This window comes from Apteryx rowi, unplaced genomic scaffold, assembly GCF_003343035.1.
Source record: "Apteryx rowi isolate R43461 unplaced genomic scaffold, aptRow1 scaffold_135, whole genome shotgun sequence".
Classification (NCBI taxonomy): Eukaryota; Metazoa; Chordata; class Aves; order Apterygiformes; family Apterygidae; genus Apteryx; species Apteryx rowi.
The window spans coordinates 1,829,906-1,849,895 of NW_020447586.1; the positions used below are offsets into that span (position 1 = coordinate 1,829,906).

The 19,990-nt window shown below is 39.2% G+C and overlaps 1 protein-coding gene across 1 annotated transcript; it reads right to left on the reverse strand.

The window, feature by feature from the left end:
- Positions 1-219: 219 nt before the first annotated feature.
- Positions 220-19,103, reverse strand: GRAMD2B (GRAM domain containing 2B). The gene is made up of 13 exons (XM_026056985.1): positions 18,977-19,103; positions 16,726-16,813; positions 16,356-16,422; positions 15,302-15,405; positions 11,046-11,141; positions 10,034-10,105; positions 9,775-9,900; positions 9,078-9,189; positions 7,197-7,319; positions 6,932-7,022; positions 6,378-6,479; positions 4,401-4,494; positions 220-1,455 (listed from the first exon to the last, which is right to left on the reverse strand). Exons 2-13 carry the CDS (start codon positions 16,783-16,785, stop codon positions 1,414-1,416), a joined length of 1,089 nt encoding a protein of 362 aa, XP_025912770.1. The 5' UTR covers positions 16,786-16,813; positions 18,977-19,103; the 3' UTR covers positions 220-1,413.
- Between the last annotated feature and the right edge of the window lie 887 nt (positions 19,104-19,990).

Here is a 19,990-nt window from a genome sequence, read left to right on the forward strand (position 1 = left end):
GTTCTGTCTCCTCAGTCTGGGAAGGTCTAGAGTATAGCTGGGTAAAAGGAAGCATTAGCAGAAAGTTGTTCCTGCCCGCTGAGCGGTCAAGCTCTGGACTGTGAGGTATGAGCCTACTCAGATCATGAATATCAGATTTCACTAAAACAGGTGGATGGAATTGGGTTGACCCAAATTATAGTACTTCCAAGTCATTTGTTTTACAAAAAACCAGTTTATTTAAACAAAGTAAGATACATTTCACAGAAATGGTTATAAAATGCATAGCATATATAAACAGTACTGTTACCTTACAGATACTAATTGATATAATCCTAAATATTGCTTTTTAAAAACTAAATAGTCTGCTTGGTGAATCAGAAAGCTAAAAACCAGTTATCCCATCTCAGGCACTGTGAAAACAATAGTTTAAATATAACAAAGCAGGCATCCAATTTCTTTCATTCACTCTACTAAAACTGTTTCTGTTGCTACATCACTAATTCGCCAGTTCCTATTATGTGGAAAAATCCAGTGTCTGGAGTCACAAAGGCTAGACGTCCATTAACTGGAACATGAATTGCACTTGCTCAGCCAACCAAGACTCCATGCAACTCTGGGAAATGCTGACTGCGGCTCTTAGCACTGAGTAACTTAATGGACAGAGACTGTATGAGCAGTTGGGAAAACTATAGCAGCTTTTCTAAGCTGTGCAGACATGTCACACCCATACTGCTAACTACAAGCAGTTTGATTGTTAAGTCGGTGAGTCTGTATATATTTGAAGCTTGACTTCAATGGAAATTGAATGCCCAGTAGCAACAGATCACACCTTCAGCAGTGATGCAGTGCCACAGACAGTGAAATTGAGCCTATTTACAGCACCTGAGACCTGAGCACATATTGAACACTCAGCGCTCCGCAGAATCAAATCCAGAGTTGTCTGTTCTCTGATCTTTGGGATGCTAGGTCTGAAAGGAGTAAAAAACAAGAGCACGGCATTGATTCAGAGCCACAGTTGTGAGATACCCAGCTCATTCACGCAACACACTTCTGCATGTGATGGGTCATGACTGAAGTTCTTCCCATTTACACTTGTATGACAATGGACAGGGAAAAAAAAAAAAGATGCTGAGGTAAATGCAGTCACACCAGGTTTACACTGGTGTAAGCAAGTCTAGAATTAAACAAGCTATAAAATCTATTATTTCACACATCAATAGAGAAGGAAAAAACTTATTTTCAAAATATATACATATATGTAATTGCTCAAGAATTGACTGACTTTCTACATTGTGACATGAGATATACAGTAGTTTAAACTTGGCTTGGATCAAAAATAAGAAGCTTGAACTCTGGCCAGCAGAGCTCTTTTGGAACTGTTTGTCAGGAGCAGAAGATTGAGGTCTGAAGCAGTCCAAGAACATCAACATTTCATTCACCATCTTCAAGTAGTCTTTGCAAGTTGTTTTGTATCTTAGAAAAAGAGACAAAAAACAGTTAGGAGGCAGGGAATGTCATACTGCATTAAAAAAAAAAAGAAAAAGACATACTCTCTTCAGTACTCTGTATGCATTCTGCCACAGCTATTTATACCGATGGTATGCGCATTAAATGCTTTTTGCACTAGGCTCAAAGAAAACATCTAGGTACAATGAAACAGCAGCATGCCTAGCTGAGCAACAGAAATCAAGGTGATGTAGCTTAAGATCTCCTGCAGTTTCCTCTAATAGATCCTCCTCTTCCTTAGGCATAAGGTAGTAGTAGAAGAAAAAAAAAACAAACTCTAGAGCTAGAAAGAAACAAAAATGGATTAAAAAACCCCCAGTATTTTAAACCTGATGAAAACTCAGTGAAAGCCTCAGACTTCAAAAAACCACAACTTTTAGGTTTATATGGGCAATTCAAGTAGTTTTACAACAGCTTCAACTACATAGGCTATGACCTCTGCGCAGCAACATAGGGTCTTCCAGCCATGAGCAGACATGTTGTATGGGCCAGATTTAGTGCACCGATTGACAATTACTTGCTTTCTCTCAGTTCTGCTGAAGGCAATGCCAGGCAGTCACATCCTCAGGATAATTTGCACAGATCTGATTTACACAGCCTGTTTCTCCCCCTCCATCCTCCTGTCCCTAAAAGCAGGGTGAAAGGGATACAGCAGGCCACATCCCATAGCACATGTATTCCCTGCGTCTCAGTTAACTAGAAATCACTGCCTACAGAAGGTTTAGTTGCAGCTACTTTCAGACTTTAAAGTTATTTGAGGAGCTATTGTACTTTCTGTTCAAGGATGCCATTCCTTAATTCTGTGTCATGACTTCTAACCCATATGCACACCCTTTTCCAAAAAAAGCATTTGGGAGAAATGAGAACAGTAAGAAGCAGCTAATTTTATAAGATTCAATTAACTCTTACACATACATTTCTCATTAACAAGCTACATCAGGATAAGGGAAGAAGTTACATTAGGCCACATTCTCTCTTCCCCAGTTTAACCCTTTAGCCTGATATGGTACATTTTAACAACCTAAAACTATGATGCCTGTCAAAAACAAACGCTCAAATGCCAAAGCATTGTCCTGCTAAGCTATGGAAATGTGTTGGTTCTGAGTATGGAGTACAGCTGGTAAAAATCACAAGGTCACACCAAAAGTCACTGCAATATAATCTTGTACTGAACATTTGTTAATTGGAGAGTAATTCGTAGTTTTTAACTCAGATCATTACAGTGCTCTAGTCTTCAGTGCTGCAGTGGCACAGGAGGGGAGGGGGAGAGATGACAACTTACACTAAAACTTTTATGTTAGCTTTACTGCCAAAGCCAGCTGCAGTCAGTTACTAACACTTTTCATTAAGACATAGGGCACAGGTACAGTGATTGCAGTAACTTTGCTCAGAGAACATAAGGCTGTTAGATTTCTACCAGTTTTGCAGTACGAGGGTAGGGTCAGGCATACTGTTTAACCACTGCTGATCCAGATTAGAGATGACCAGGATGTGGTAATAAGCAACTACAGGTGATACCCATTTAGCTTAGATCACCAGCAGTTGATAGTGACTGGAGTATTTTGCAAAGACAAGCTAAGACTTATTTAAGGGTTCAATTCTTCAGACACTAACTGAGCAAAGCACATGGCTTAAGTCCCTCTAATTCAGGACAGAGGACCACTTCTCTGGGAAGCACTGAATGTTACTACCATCCAACTGCCTTTTACTGTATCTCCCAGCAGAGACTATTTAAGGGACTGTGAAAGGGCTTAGCCCTGCTGCAAAGAGCTGGCTGGCTTCCCACTGAAATGAAGCAAGGTCTCCCATGAACCATCCTGCCAGCTGAGGGTCTGACCCAGGCAGCCGGAAGGCAGTAATCCCTTAAATGGCATATTTGACTAAAGATAGTATCTGGCAATGATCTGGTGAGCATTTTTTCCTCATATTCATATTGTTATTATCCAGAGCATAGAGAGGAGTTATGTTGGTGTTAATCCAGATTTCCATAGACAAGGGGTTGGTGGTGAAGGGAAGATTCCCATTTGTTTTTTGGCAGAGTCATAAAACCTCTGCACCACAGTTAACAGTGATATTATATAATCTTAGCTTCATGCAGTTTGAGAAACTTGCTTTGGGAGAAATCAGTATTGAAAGACCTTGGCACTCAGTTTTAGAAACAGAGGCAAAAATATCCCATGTGATTTAAGTACATAGGAATTCAAATAACTTCTATTTTTACTCCACTCATTCTTTTTTCACGCTTGGCCAGTGGCACCCTCTCCTCCCCAAACTTTTGTGCATGTTTGATACACCTAAAGTGGAAAAAAGGCTTCCCACCCATTCTTGTTTCGAGTAGGTATCCAGCTCAAATCAGCAAGCACATTTAATTTTGCAATTAGAGAATGACAGAGTAAAGGTCAGCTATAGGGAATCACACAGTTGGCACTGCAGCATTTGTGTTACTGAAGAGAAATGGGCAGATTCCAGCAGCTTTGTACAGAGAGGCTGGCTACATATGAAAGCCCCATCCTCCATTTCCCCCCCCCCCCCAAAACCCACACCCACCCACCATCAACCAAAGCCACACACAGGAAATGTCATCAAATAATAATAAAAAAGGCTAAGTTCAGAATCCTTAGCCTTGGTGGACCAGAATCAAGATCATGACATGCAGTAATCACCCCTGAAGTGTCCTGTTAACTAGTACTCCTGGTCTTAAGCCTCAGCCTATCATAAAGCAAAACTTTCACAGGTATCAATGCTTGTACTTGGGCTAACTTGCAGTCCAATAATGGTATTTCCACTAGGAAAACATGCTGCTCTTGGTATCAGATCTGGAAGTAATTCAGCACTTTTCAGCACAACAAACTGTAGAAATTCTGCAAGAACCAGATTAGTGTTTCAGCATTTGCCTCATATCATAAAATTACCTTTTCCAATTTTATAAGATTAGCAGTTAACTCATCACAGAGGGCATCAGCATTAATTTGCAGATGAGATCCCAAACCTTGGCGTACTGGTTGTCTGTCAAGCAAAAGAAGGAAGTAAGTATGAGGGAAATGAAAAGAGGAAAACACACAGAACAGAGATATATGTAGATGGAAATACTTTGAATGGTAACATTTTGAACTGTACTTGTTTACAGAAACACACGCCTAAGTCACTCTTGACTACATTCTTTGTGAGGTCTCATTCTCCAGAAGTTTGGATGGAAAACTTTACAGCTGTTTCCACTAGTAGTAAGTTGAAAAGTTGCATAAGTTCCCTGTGTCTTGTGACTTAGAGGAAACCAAAAAGCCCAACCCCTTGACACTGTAAAAGTGCGTGTTAGGTCATTCTCTATCTTGTACTGTTTGGGATCAGCACAATAGAAAATAGGAGATTCCCATTAGTAAAAGAGTGCTTCAGAAGAGGGCCACAGTATCCTGTTAATCAAAACATGCCAAAAGTGGGAGAATAGCTTTTAACATTGCCTACTATTAGGCAGGTTTACCTCTCTCCCTGCACAGTAAGTAAAATATAAATGCAAGCCTGTTTCAGATGAAGAACCACTTCCTTCCTATTCCTTTAAATTTGTTATCAAGAGCTCTGACACATACATGCAAGTGCTGCTGCTGTCCACAGAACATAGCTGAGAGCAACTGGATCCTAAGCAGCACAGCAGTTGTTTCATATGACCGAGAGCGCGTTGTCAGAGTGACCTATTTGTCACACTGATGGATTGTCAAAGAAAGTTGAACTAACAAGCAAATTCACTCAAGAACTTGCACCAAGTCTGAAACTCCTAGTGGGCAACTGCATCTAGCCTGGGTGCAGCTGTAGCTTGAATTTTATTTTCCTCCTTGTTTTTCAAGTGGTGCTTTTCCAGCTGGCAGGCTGTGTCAACATTCCCACTCACACTACATGTGGCTGCAGGTTTTGCAATGAGATTTACAAAAGGCTTTAAGCTGTGTTTTTCAGAGCAGCTCAGAAAATTTCAGTTACAAGAAGCAGAAGAGTCAACTCAAAATGTAATGCTAAAGAAACTGGTTAGTTTTCTCAGCAGTGTCCACCTGAACTATATTCTGTCCTGGGAAAAGGGTAGGAAGCTAGTACAACTTACAGTGGCATATTTTTGTATGCCTCTGCACTACCTGTTTGCATATTTCCTGTCCATATAACATGGAGGAAAAGAAGAAAAAAATAAAAGGGGGGAGGGTAGATTCACATCTGTGACTTGGGCTCTGCCCACAGCTACATAATGGAACCAAAGTGCTGGGAGATATCTAAGAAAACATCAGCAGTCCTACGTTGCTCCCTCCCCAAACTTTCTGGGCACTAAGAGGATCTTGGCTGTTCTCACACAACTTGTGTATTTCTTATGTGCTGTGAGTCAACATGAGGTAATGACACACTGTTATTCTAATTTATATTCAGAGCAGTCCTTACCTCCTTTTCCTATTTGTTATCTTTCTGCCATTTCTCTTCAAATATGCAAAGATTTTTTTTTTTTTTTTTAAGTGAGACAGGACATCAATTTCTAATGTGAATGTAGGTAGCCCAGAGATTTAGAAAACATTATAAAAGCAAGGCAGATGAATTAGCCTGAAGCTAATCAAGTGACATTAAGACTGAAGACAGAAGTTACATTTTTTACCCCCCAAAGAATCATTGCTCTAGAAAGGACCTCATTTCAGTAGTTAACTCCGTGAAGTTACAGCTACTTGAAATATGCCGAAGGCAGTCATATACCACAACACATCACACTTGTACTAAAAGCCTCAAACAGAAAGCTATTAGATGTGGCTAGTACAGATATAAGAACTACAGGGTACTGAAGTATCACAAGGGTTTCTGAAGAACATAGATGAGCATGACAGATACTGGAAAAAGTTCTTTAAAAATAATTTCACAGAGTGTATTCTTACTCCTTAACATGCGACTCAAAGGATGTCATGGAAATAAGACGTTCCTCTAGGACATTGATTTTATATCTCATGTAGAAGGTAGAAAATATTAATACACAGACACTGTAAGAGAGAAAAAATAAGGTATGTCAGCTGAGTTTGTAGGGACATGGAAGCTTAACATGTACCCGACAAATGCAACAGTAAAACCCATTTAATTTGTTATTTGTACATGTATTGTAAAGGTGTCATTCTTAAAAACACCTCAGGAATACAGTTCAGTGGCACTCAAGCAGCTCTGAAAGTCTCAGCTGTGTAGTACTGCTTTGTTAAGTGCCACTTAGAATGAACTTGCAAGTAGTTAAACTCTGACATTCCCCCAACCAAAATTCCCTTTGCTTCTACAAGTAAAAGACCTGTTAAGCCTACCCTGACATTTCTACTTCTGAAAAGTATGAAGGCCACAATCCCCCCTCAATCTCCTCTTTTTCAAGTGAAGCTTAGATGATATTAATCTATGTAAACCTAAGAAAATCCTAATATTTTGACAATCTTGGTATTAATTGTTCACTTACAGAACTGCATAAAATATAAGTATTTGGTTCAGAGAGAAAAGCTTCTGGGACTTCACTTTGTGGAAGAACCTGAAGGCTTCAGAATGACCTGCTAGGAGAAGAACAAAGTGTCATTTTAATCAAAGCAGACCAAGGCAGACAAATGGTGTTTGCAAGCATGCAACAAAGTATATAAACAGAGAGAAAGATCTTCCACAGCTAATGTGAATTGACAACTATGTGGACTTATCTAACCCCAGCTGAAGATCTTCCCTTGATTCCTTACCATTTCGAGGAGTGTTCCTGGCTTTTCCTTCAGGTACACGTTTACTGTGTACATCTGAACAAACAGACTTTGCCTCAGTCTTGGAAACTTTCAAGTGGGTCTGTGTCTCAATAACATGATAATCTGTCAAAAGCAACAGTTTTAATAAAGCTGAAATATGAATTCAAAGGAAACTATCAGTAACTTAAGTTAATCAAGGAGTGGGGGAACAGGAGGATTTTAAGAGAAGCATTTCTGGATGCAGAACAGAAAGCAGTAGATGGTTTAGTGGTCTTAAGATTTCTGAAGAGTTTGCATAGTAGTTCCACACAATTGCAAAATAGAAAGGCAAAATAGAAAGAGGGACCTGGATTTGAAGAGGATAATGTACAGTGCATTTACATTTCCAGGTTCTTTGAAAGATGGCAACCCATGCAAACTTTGCAGGTTATCACTGAATTTGCCAGTGAGAAGACTGTAAACAGAAACAAAAGTAATCTCTCAAGAGGACTGAATACACTGCAGTGATGATTCCAAATGACTTTAATGACATCAAATGGAAATATTGGATTATTACTTTAAAAAGAAAATTATAGTTCCAGTTCCTGACATTTTTTATGCAAAAGACATCTGAGCAAGATGGGACAGAAAAATCCAGTCACATTCAGTTTGGTTTACTTGTTTTGCCTTGCATATCCAGGAGTGTTCTAATAATGAAAAAGAAACAGAATTACAAGTGACAGGTTTCCCCCGCCTCATTTCTATTCTTAGGGAGATTATTTTTAGCTGGATTTTTTTTTTGTGTGTGTGGAAAGGAAAACAGAAAGGTCTGAAGTAGTTATTAGCCTTAAGGAAGCAAGATAGCAAGTTAGATAGTTATTCAGAAGTGTTCATTTAGCAAGTAATGTCAATGCAATTTAGTTGTTGCTTTGCAAGCACCAACAATTAAAATATATATAGACCCAGTAAATACCAACAACAAATGAAAGCAAATAACCCCAAACCACAGAGCTAAACAAAAGACACAGGAAAAAGAAGAGTTAAGTAAGAACTAGCCCAACTAAAAACTGCTATTTAAGAAAGAGAGGATTGATAATATTTCATTTAAAAGTGATGGCTACAGACAAGTTTCTAATTATACAAGTTCTTTATAGTCAAGATAGAACCTGGAGTAATAATAGAACACCAACATGTTAATACATATGAACATATTAAATGGAATACCACCCTAGGATCTTGCTGCTAATGGCATTCAGTATGTGCCATATACAACAAGTTCTGCCATATTTTTGAACTCTCATATGTAGTGTTTTTCTGTGTAACACGATGGCAGGTTGTGTGAAGAATTTGAGGTATATAAAATTACAAACAGTAATGTTAAAAACATCAATTTGGACAGTATCTTCAAATGTCTTAATGACTGTAAAGAATAAAGCAAAACAAAAAACCCCAACCATATCAAAGATAATTTTTCCTGATGATCAAAACCCACCTCTGTACATAAAGTTGTTTAAATGGATCAGAAGTTACACTGTGACTTGAACTACTTTTTAATAGTTTCTTTTGTCTTTAAAGGAGGAACATCTCTTACATTACATCTCTGCTGGCATAACTGATAGGGTAAAATCCTTGGGATGGTGGGGAGCAGACAGCATGAATAAGCAACTGGAGGCAGTGGTGCCATGAACCAGATCTGCTGCTGACAGAATCATTACTTAACTCTAGATTAAGACAACAGGTGTATAGTGATGGAAACCCAGCTATTGTGGCTCCAAGGAAGACCTTAAAATTGTTCTCCAGGACTGTGGTGAACAGAGATGCACCTCCACATCAGAAGGGGATTACAGAAGCAAAATTGAGCCGTGCCATTCCCGTTCTCTTGGGTCCAATGACCACTCTCACCTTGGAAGTGTTCCAGCTCTGGGGTTTGGGAGCCTGTACTGCTGGACTCCTCCATCTCTTGTCTCCGCTGCTGCACTATACCATCCAGATCAGAATAATCTTCATTGAAATCCTGATAGGGAAAGAGTCACAAGAAAGATCAGCCCTGACCTAAATCTAAACAGCCTGATTTTCTTTGACTTCCCTTGAGAAACTGAACCAATGATTAGAGATTTAAAACTGGCTGGCCATGAACAAGCTCCAATATCAAGATGCTGAGATCAAGTTAGCACAATAAGCACTTTATGATCACCAGAATTCAAGCTTAAGTCTCATCCCTTGCCTTAGTTTAGGTGAAAAGCTTAGGTACACCGGCAAGAGAAAAACTGTCAAGTTAGATGCTAGTCATCGTGTGGCTAAACATCTCTTTCAGTTGGCTGAACTGGATTGTAGAAGGACTGCAGCTAGAAACACTTCAAAAACCATGTTGGATTGCCATCCACGGCAGGGGAAGCAACAACCATAAGTTAGTACAAAGCACCATGAAACCTGACTGCTAGAAACAGCATATGTGCGCACACATACTGCATCTGATCAGATCAAAGTACATCTATGCTAATCACTTCCACCGCTTCCTGAGGTTGAAAAGCTCATGGAAGTTTTAGAAACAAGAAGGGCATGATTTGCTTCAGTTTAGGACATTATAAACAGGACTTACAATGAATGGTGGTGCAACAAGAGAACAAACACCCAAGTCATTTACCAGGGGCAGAGTTGTAGGACGATCAGCCCTGAAACTATTTTCAGCAGAAGAGGGATTGGGACTGTTGCCGACACTCATATCCTGGAAACAAAAACAACAACAAAAAAACAGTTTTAACAATGAACACAGTTAGAAATGGCCTAACCTTTAAAAGCAGAACTGTAGTATGAACATAATAAACCTATATATCATCTTCACTTCCATTAGTACTCACCTCAAGATGTCTACAGATAGATTTTAATAGCTTGTAGGTGGTATCTCTGGAGAGCAAGGAGACAAACATGTACTGAAAAACAAAAGTTCCAAAACTGTTAGAGAAAAGGCACACAGTAAAAACTTCCTTTTATCTAAATAAAAATGGTACGTGGCTTTGCTGATCAAGCAACTATTTTCAAGGACTTTTGTACAGCAGAGAAAAACATCATTTCCTCTAAGCCTACAAGCAGAGGTTAATCACAGGGAGCATAAAAAAGGCATATCAGAATTTACGTGTCCTGCTGTAATACCTAGAGTATAACCTAGTGCAATTTTTTTTTTTTTTTTAAGACTTTGTGCACTATGTTTTCCCTATCCCTTTCAAAACACAGCTCACTGTACATCCTCTCCCTGTTTGTGCAATGAAAGTAGCCTGGTTCTAAAGCTGCCCTTAGGATGATCAGGTTTTCTACTGATTGATGCAATTACTCCTGAGAATCGCTGTGAGCCACTGCATTTTGTTGCATCTATGGCAGTACTGAGACCCAAGTAAAATCAAGCATATGGTCAGAGCTGCCAGTTGGGCAGGTAACCCTCTCTGCACTTGCTTTCTGGACCAGCTGCTTCAGTTCCCTCAGTGCCACCAGTCAGCAGTCTTGGAGAACAGGGAATGATGGATTATAGAGAACAGGTGGTGTCCAGAGATTCCTTTCTTATTTTCTCAGCAAGTTCTACATAGCTCTGTTTACTGTACGTCTAAAGAAAAAAAGACAGGGAGTTAGGGGAAGGAAAAAAAAAAGTCATTGCCTGTCAGAAGAGAGGGAGCAGACTAAGCCCAAATTACCTCCAAAAAATCCTCCAGGGTTCTCAATCTAAATAGGCATGTGTGGCCAATCCTCTACTTGGATAAATTGGCACCTGGAACCTTTAAGAAACCCTCATGACAACTGCAAATAAGTAGGGGAAAGAGGACAAAAAAGGGAAAAGAAAGCAGGCAAGGTACGATAGCTTTACCCCCTTCCAGTACTCACTTTATCTGTAACTGTTGCTATGATCAGAGCATTTGGCACAAGGAGGGCAGTTTTAGTTTTCTTTAGTAGTGTCACTGAGAGCACAGGTATACTAATCTGAAACAAGACCATCATATTGTTAGAGTCCCAATACAAGCATATGAGTCCGAATGCTCTTTCGCAAGGAGCCCAGCCTACCAACTGTGATGAGTCAGACTTTCAACACTCTTCCTTTAAAGACTTCTCTCCTATGGCCTTCCCCTGTTCTTAACTTTCCATATGGAGCAGGTATGGTTTCAGACTAATACCATTTCTTAACTGTTTTTACTTCCATTTTTATCAGCTACCAATTCAAGATTTTTTTTGGGGGGGGGGGTGCTTCCTCTTTTTGATCCCTTTGCTCTTACAAGACTACCGGCTAAGTTCATTGTGCACCTGCAGAACAAACCAGGCTTAAAGCTAGGTTTCCTCTAGGTTTGTTTAGGAACAAAATGTTTCAGAACATATCAGACAGGTGATGCTTGTTGAACAATGAACATGCAACTCTTGCTCTTCTTCACCACTTTCAGAGCCCTTAGTTGCAGCATGCAGCTGAGTAAACAGCTTGTCCTTTGGTATGTCAAAAGATCCAATACCCACACACACTGACTTATTTAAACTGATCCCTGTGTGTCATCCAGCCTTTCTACATTTGCACTGAAAAGTACTCAGCAATCTTCCTTCCTGCTTTTTGTTTACATTCAACCCCATTAGTGGGAAAAAATTACCTGTTAAGTTTCAGAGTATTTCAATTCAGATATTCTGTATGGGTGCTTCTTGTAAACCCTACATTACAAACGACTGAATTGCTGCTTTGACTTTCAATGAAAAAGCCCAGAGCTGACTGGTTAGGCAAACACAGCAATCCAGGATACTTATGGATGGGCTGTAGCTCCTGTTAGAATTCCCTCAACATACACCACCACAACAACCTGAGAAATTTGGAAGCAAGATAGAAGTGCCTGAAGATTTATCAATAGGTGATCATAGCACTGAATGGAAAAAAAACCCCACAGGTCAGTGCAGAAGGAGAATTAAAATACTCTTGGAGCAGTTTTGTAAAACTTTGTTAACTTTTGTTCAGGAGAATAAGTACAAAGTAACATCAAGTCATGAAATTATCTCATGTTGTTTCAGCTAACAAAAAACCACTTTTCTGTACGTTATTCTGGCTGTAAGATTGTCAGCCACTATTTAAGCATGGCAAGCCAAACCTCTGCTTGTCATCTACAGGCTAGAAACTTGGTATTTAGTTTTGTTAAAGAGGGGTGCTAGCACAAAACAAAATAAAAGCAAACCCCCAAAACACAAAGCTTACAAATTCTTAGACCCAGGCCTTCAAAATTATAAGTCTGACCACCACCACTCTACTGATTTATTTTAATATGTGAACTCTATTTGTTCTGCTTAAGAGGCCAAGTCTTCTGAAAATGGGTCATTAAACAGGTTGTCTGCTATACTTTTTCTTCTTGGACTGGATATTGTCTTGTTTCACAAAGTTTTGCAACACTTGTTTTTTTTATAACAACTTTTTTGGCAGGTGAGGAGGAAAGGGGGCAGCTATGAAATGTTTTTGACAGGAAAAACACAGAACCATCATGAGTCAGAATAGAATTGGCTTCACTTCTTTTGAAGAGATTTTTCAGCAAAAATCATAAATGATAATTATAATAAAAAAATACAACTTAGAAGTTGTCTAACTGGCTCAGTTCACCTCAAAGAACTTTAAATTGGAGATGTTAATGGCATTCTGCTGCATGCTATTTTGATGGATAACATTACCGTAATCAAGACAAAAGAGTGCTTAAGTGGGATTAAGTAATTGCTTACTGCACTCTTACCCCAGCACTAGATTGAAATGGGGAAATCACTGCAAAGTATTTTATTTCTCTGTAGTAAAAATTCTTCTGGGAAATATAGTTTACTTGTAACCAACACAGAGAGAAACTAAAACGCATAAGATGATATTTAGCTCCAGGAAAAGGATTGCAGGCCAATATAGAACTAACTGGAGAGACAGTGCAGTCTTTCAAAGCTTATTCAGTCCTGCAGCAGAAATCTTTTATTTTCAAACAAGCAGGATTTTTGCACTGTAGACTAACAGCTATTGACTTGCATGGCTGTTTCACCTCCCCCTTCCCCCCCAAGCTTTTGATAACAAAAAAACCTTTAGATAGAAGAATTCACAATGAAAGATTTATTGGAATGTGTAATCCTGCTCCTTCTCACAACAGAACAGTTTTATGACCAAGTTCAGAGGGTTTTACAAGTTCCAAGCAATAGAGCTTGTGTGTCATGGCAACTTTATCAATACACCTTACTGCTAAGAAGGTTCTTCCTCCTGTCAAGCTTGATTTCCTCTTCCCCCCATTATATTATTCTTCATTATATCCCTGATTCTCCAATGTTTTGTTGAAGCTCTGTTGATGACATTTCTAAAAATATTTGTGCCTGCTCTGTGTGGCTGAACCAAGCTTTAGAGTGAGATGCAGGGGGAAGTAAATGACCAAGTTTACTCCTTAAATGATCTTAATTTTTTTTTTCCAATGTCTTTGTAAAAATAGGGATCCAGAGTTGAACACAGATGGAATACCACTATGGCCATATTTAGAAATACTAAACCTACCCTGCTCGGTCCTCTAATACCTTTACTCTTGTGCATCATATACATACATAAATATGCATATATCCACAGAACTGGAACTCTGTTGATATTCTATAAAAAACACTTTATATGATTATCTTTCTACATCTTCTTTTTCCAGGTCTTTCTATTCTACTTGATAGAGTTTCATTAGACTTTATTTGTATGTGTGTAGCTTGATTAGAATTTTAGAAAGCTGCACCTCAGTTTGGAGTACACCCATCCACATTTAGTTGTGCTGAACAGGAGATTATTTAGACAATAACTTCATCTATTTTAATGAAACTACTTGCCAAGATAGCTGCTATGAGTTAGAAGTGACAGTATCTGACCCCTTCTTAATTTTGGTTTCCTTATTTGTGCCATATGGTTTCCACCGACATACATGCTGTCTGCATCAATGCACTACTTATGACTAGTGGCATCCATTAACTGGCAACCAACAATAACTCAGTTTCTTGAGCCAGGCAGTAATACACAATAAGCCATAAGGTCACTATGAACAACGTGTCAGCAATCATTCTTTAAATTTGAACCTATTTAACCTTCTTAAAAGTCCTTTCGAAAATAGGTGGTGCACCATCAAAATAGTTCACAGCAGAGAAAAGGGATACTGTTTCCTTAATTAAAGCACAGTACAGTTCAGCACCCTATTCCTTAAGCAGGGGTCTAGATCTAAACCGCAACTTTGTTCAAGGAAGTACTTGAGAAAGAAAAGAAAGAAATCCTTGCAGTAATCAAGTTTTGTTTCCTAATGAAAGCTAAAAGATAGATCAGAGTTTATGTAAACAAAGAAAAACACCCCAAACCTCCAAAACAACAAGAAGAGAACACTAACTGTTGGACAGGATTTCTTTTTATCTGTATGCATAGCATTCACCTGAGGGGGGCCAAGCCTTAGGTGGGTCACTTATAGTAAAAAGCTTCTAGCTTGAAAGTTTCAATAGCTGCAGCTATCTGCACCAAGAAAGAGTATACAATGATCTGGTAAGTTACCATCTTTCCAACCATTCAGGTCCCATTTCTGCTCTTCACATTAGGTTCAGAAGTAAATGCCTAGCAGACTGTTTTTTTTTCCCCTCTCTGTTCATGCAGAACAGGAGAAGCAGCCAGAGGAATCCCCCATAGCCACTCAACTCTGAAAACAGATTTAGTTTTTCCATCTGCAATTGTTCTGTTCAACATATTTGATTCTTCCCTTCCATCCAGCTCCCCAACTACAGTCATCTTGACCTTGTTTTTCAGCCTTGCCTCCTCCTTCTCTTTTCCAAACTTTTTCTAAGAGAGTTTTTTTGTACAGTTTTTGCTATGTTGGCTTGGCAATGCCCTCACTGCTGCATGTCAGATCCTTTCCTTCCATCTCTTTTTCCACACAGGAAGTCCCTTAGGAGATGGAATGGGTCTTTAATAATAGTAGTGCTCCAGCTTTAATGTAACTTCTTGGCATTGCTGCATGACAATTACTGTGTTCAGTAATAGCCAGTGAGAAATATTAGCAGTATTCTAGCCTTGCACAATAACATGAATTTTTGGTGATGACCACAGTCCAGGGGAATAGCATTACTGTTCTGTACATAAGAAGATTTTTACTAACCTTAGTATCTTTACCAAAAACCTTGGAATGGAAGCAAATCCAGTTTTCAGAAAGGAATAACTTTCCTTGGTACAGAATTTCTTTCTGCAGAGCACAGGTAAAACCTAAAACACATAGACATTCTATAATCTCTAAGGTAATCACAAGCCAAGATAACTTTTTTTTTTAAAAACTTTTTTTTATTTTAAAGCCATAGCCTATTTAGGTTTATATCTTTTGATAAACACTGTCAAACTTTTCTATTAGTAAAACTTACTATTTCAAAGAGCTAAGAAAGTTTCACAAGTCTAAGTTCGTATTCAAAACATCCGCAGTCTAAAACTGAAATGTGTAACATACAACTGGCTCCCAGAAGCCAAGAAACTTTTCTGAGAGTATGATCTAGTTTCCTATAAACCTTTTGACTAGGTGTGAGGTAACTGTATTATGTAAATGTAAAGAGCTTCATGAAATAGGAGGTTTAGCTCAAAACTTTTAGCTCTAGAACTATAGTGTTTGTCCAGATCAGATGACCAATGGAGGTAGAAGCACATGTAAAATAATACTCTTTACTTTGCAGCCACAGAGTACACCGTTTATCTCATTCATAAACTGCTTTACTTGTATTCCTTCTTTCAGGAAGGATTTGTTGTACATACCTATGTAGCTGTCGTTTGTTACAGCTATCACAGGGAACAAATGAATCTTTAGACATTGTAAATACTTCTCCTACCGGTGCTTTTAAATTTTAAAGCATCAGCAATAACAACAAAAAAAAACACCTAGGCACTTGACCAGTTCTGTTATAATTAAGTAATAACTTTGGGTACCAGCAAAGGGTTGTACGAGATTACTGTTTAGAAGTGCAAAGCAGACAACAATTCCCAAAGATGCCCAACACCTGAAGATTTAAGAAATCAAAATTCTGTAAGATTACAACAGAAACACCCAGTGCATGCAGAGGAAAGCCTTGCAGCTCCAGGCAGCTGCAGTTTTTAGAATTCAGGTAGTGCCTCTTGAATGTTACCGGTATCTTTCTTCCAGAGTCAGCAATGACAAGGGGATTAATACTTACTTTGTTTCAGTGGCTCATCAGTGGGAACCTCCATAAACAGCTTATGAAAGTGTGCATTTGCCTTCAGCTAAAAAACAAAAAGGCCCACACCCAAAGACAAATGCCTTATTAGATATTTTAAAAGTCAAGTGACCATTCCATTTCCTCTCCTCCCAATACCTTCTCATTTTGCCAAAATTACCATAAATCTCCATTTTTGCCACGTGTCTATTGAGTCCTTACCCTGCTCTACCCAGACTCTAGCACACAGATGAAGAACGGAACCTATGTCCTTAAGCTACATTGAACTATACTTTTGCTAAACGAGGGGGATCCCACAGTAGTTATGCATTTACTAAGTATGTATAAACAAGTATATCCTCTGCACTACCTGATTTGAGACGCGTTTTTTCCTCTCAATCTTGGAGTCGCTCTTGATGTCCATTGTCATGGGTGGACTATCTGCACTGCTCTTTGTCCTGGGGAGGGGGGGGAAAAAGTAAGCATCCACATTATATGCTTGGCCTCATTTCATTAGTCTTGGTATCAACAGGACATGCATTTCTGTGAAGCATATGAATTCTTCAGTAACTCTTATCTGATTCATCAAGGATTACACAAGCACTCAAGAGGAATACATCTCAATGGTAAACCACACCAGCCCTCACAGAAGGTCTTTTTGTATTTTAAAAGGAATATTCTAAATTACTAGTTGGAAGGGGAGAGGAATCAAGTTGAAGACATTTCTGCAGTGTGATGAATTATGACAGATCTTAGCTTCAAGTTCCTTTTTTTTGGTTTTTGGAGAACACATGAAATACTGTTTCTTTAATAGCACAGTAATGAAAGTAAGATAAAAGTAGTACAGAGTGCAAGGTGATGCACTCAAAACTATGAACTTCTACAAAATGGGAACTCATTTGAAAAGTGCAATGCAGAAGAGACATAGGTGCACAAGTCAGATGACTGCTATGAACTGGTAATTGTAATGAAATCATTAAGATAACCAGCAATTCTGGGGGCAAAGTTCCCAATACACAAAAGGGAATTATGAGTGCCAGTTGTATAAGAAGTTGCATCTGTACAGCTTCGGCCATTCATACTGGGCAGAGGGAGGGAGGGAGGGAGGGGGAAAACAAACAAACAAACAGCCACAAAAACTCTAAAGTAGAACAAGTACAGAGAAAATCTCCGAGAATGGCTGGGAAAATTAGTTTTGTTTGTTTTCATACAGGAGAAATTCACAACATGGCTTGTTTAGCATAACAAAAATAGAGGTGGGATAACACTGCCTCAGAAGTCAGGTGGAAAAGATTATCCTTGAGAGCTTACATTTATAACACAGACAAAAGGGCATCAACAGGCTACTAAAATAAGTTAGCTCTTTTTCAGAGGCTTTCAGATACAGACTGGGAAAGAGCAGAAGGAAGAATACAACACAGGCCTCACTGAATGACCTGAAGAACATGTGCTGCGAAGTGCTAAGGTAGGATGGAGAGAGAAAGGTGCTACAAAAGCCTTAGTTTCCATCACTGCACCTTATCCCCCATGGTACATCTTCCTTAACTTTCTAAACTTGAGGTGGTCAGGGTTTCCAATCAAAACTGTAAGAGGGGAAAAGGAGAGCCCAAGTGCTGTAGAGGTGAGCTAAATTTAGGAAAGAGACCACACAGCAGGACTGATTTAGACGGCAGGGACACTAGCTTCATTTCTCTGGTGGTCCCTCATAGAAGAGACCTCTAGCATACATGTGTATGTGTGCCCCTATGTAAAGTTTAGGTCAAACTTAAGTTATAGACAGCCTTACCAAAAAAAAAAAAAAAAAGCTATGTCAACTCCTCTCCAGCAGGGTCAATTAATTGCATGAGAAAGATGAGACTGGAAGGAGGGTTTACTAAAAAAGTAGTTGCATACTTCTTCAAAGGGTATTTCAGGAAGTTAAGTAATGTTTCATAAGTATCTGCCTTGTGACTGAAACCAAAATAGCAGGTTGACTACTGACTTTTACTTTGTCAACTGAGCAGCCAATGAGAAAGGTATGCAAGTTTTGCATCCAAGTTCTTGAAGCAGAATTTTAATACTATTCCAGTTTGTTTTGGAAGAGTTTCAAGTGCACTCCAGTTCTCCAACATGGGAGGAATGACCATTTTTGCAGAGAGATTACAATCATCTGATGCAATATACAGTGCAAAGAGGCATCACTGCCTCAGTTAAAGAATCCAGAATTAAGATTCATGTCTTTACTGTGCACAATCACTAATCCAGGGAAACAGTGCTCCAGAAACAGCCCAGGAGTCAAACTGCAGCTCAGTTTGACTGCTTCCCAGGCTTTAATGCTGCAAAAAGGAAGTAACCAGCAATGACACTGACCAGTGCAACATATGTTTCCCTAGTACAGGGGAGCAAAGCCCACCCGAAAGTCCAGATTCTCGTTATTCTGACTGCTTGTGGTGGATGATACAGCAGCCCCTGGAAGGGGGCCCTGATCCCTGTTGTTTGCACATCTGCACAACTCCATTTGGGCTAGCGACACACAGCTATTAACACAACCGGGATGATGATGGCTGATACAACTTGCTTCTCAAATTTTTGAATGGGCTGTAACCATTTTGATCATCTGACTACCAGAAAGCTAACATTACCTAGCAACACCAACTTTTTTCCGGTCATCAGAATACTCCACTTCACTGGTAGGGGTCTGCAGCAATATAGTCGGTGATTTTCCTGTCTTTCTTTTTTCATCTGATCCATTTTCTCCATCTGAACTGCAGAAGGAAAAATAAAATAGATAGCAATGTCAAAAGCTACTGGAATGTGTTGACAACATAGCACATATTAATGAGCAAAATTATGACATTCTGTTAACACCAACACCCTGAAAAGTTTGCATCCACTGACTTGACAGTATTACACATCTGAGCAGCCACTCAGATAAGCTCCTGTACTGAAATTCTAGCAATGAAGAGATTAAAAACTGAAATACTGCCACAAATATTCCAACACTCTTAACATTTGTAGCTTTAACTTCTGTTCCAAAAGGAATGAGTTTTTCCTAAATGAGACTGTGTTCCTGATGACTAAGGGAAATTAATTTGATTGGCAGATGGAAGAAAAACATCCTGCGTTACAGCACCTAGTACTTAACTAAATATTTGTGGCTGTGTGTTACAAGGGGAATCCGGGGAAAGTTCTCCAAGCAGAATCTTCTTATTCTGAATCAGTGGGTCCTATTTTGCCCTTTGGTTACATACATCTACCGTGAGAGCCCAGCTGTACAATTTTCACAATGAAGGGTCCTCTCAAAGTAACAGAGGTACTGGGTTGAGTTTACAAAAATGGCATTGCCACCACAGTGAATTGCCCCTTCACAGCATGTGCCCCTGTCTTAGAAACACATGCTAATGAACTAGAGTCTAAGGGCTAAGAGATGTGCCAGAGTTTTTTCCTGGCTTCCCTTTTCATCAATTTCTAATGCAATATTATGTCAGAAAATTTAAGGGGGGAAAAAAGCTGTCATTAAAAACAGGGTTTCAAGAATAGCAGTGCTTTAAATAAAGCATGATACAGACACACACCCCTTCCTTTGGGAGACTAAAGCCTTAGAAAGATTATAGGAAGCTTGCTGGCATCAAAGAAAGCCAAACTATGTTGTCAGG

Coding starts and splice junctions, on each gene's coding strand:
- GRAMD2B (XM_026056985.1), bottom strand. CDS start 16,785: ATGACAATGGACATCAAGAGCGACTCCAAGATTGAGAGGAAAAAACGC. Junction 10,106..11,045: donor TAGCAACAGTTACAGATAAA/GTGAGTACTGGA, acceptor TTTGTTTTTCAG/TACATGTTTGTCTCCTTGCT. Junction 4,495..6,377: donor TTTGAGTCGCATGTTAAGGA/GTAAGAATACAC, acceptor TTTGCTTGACAG/ACAACCAGTACGCCAAGGTT.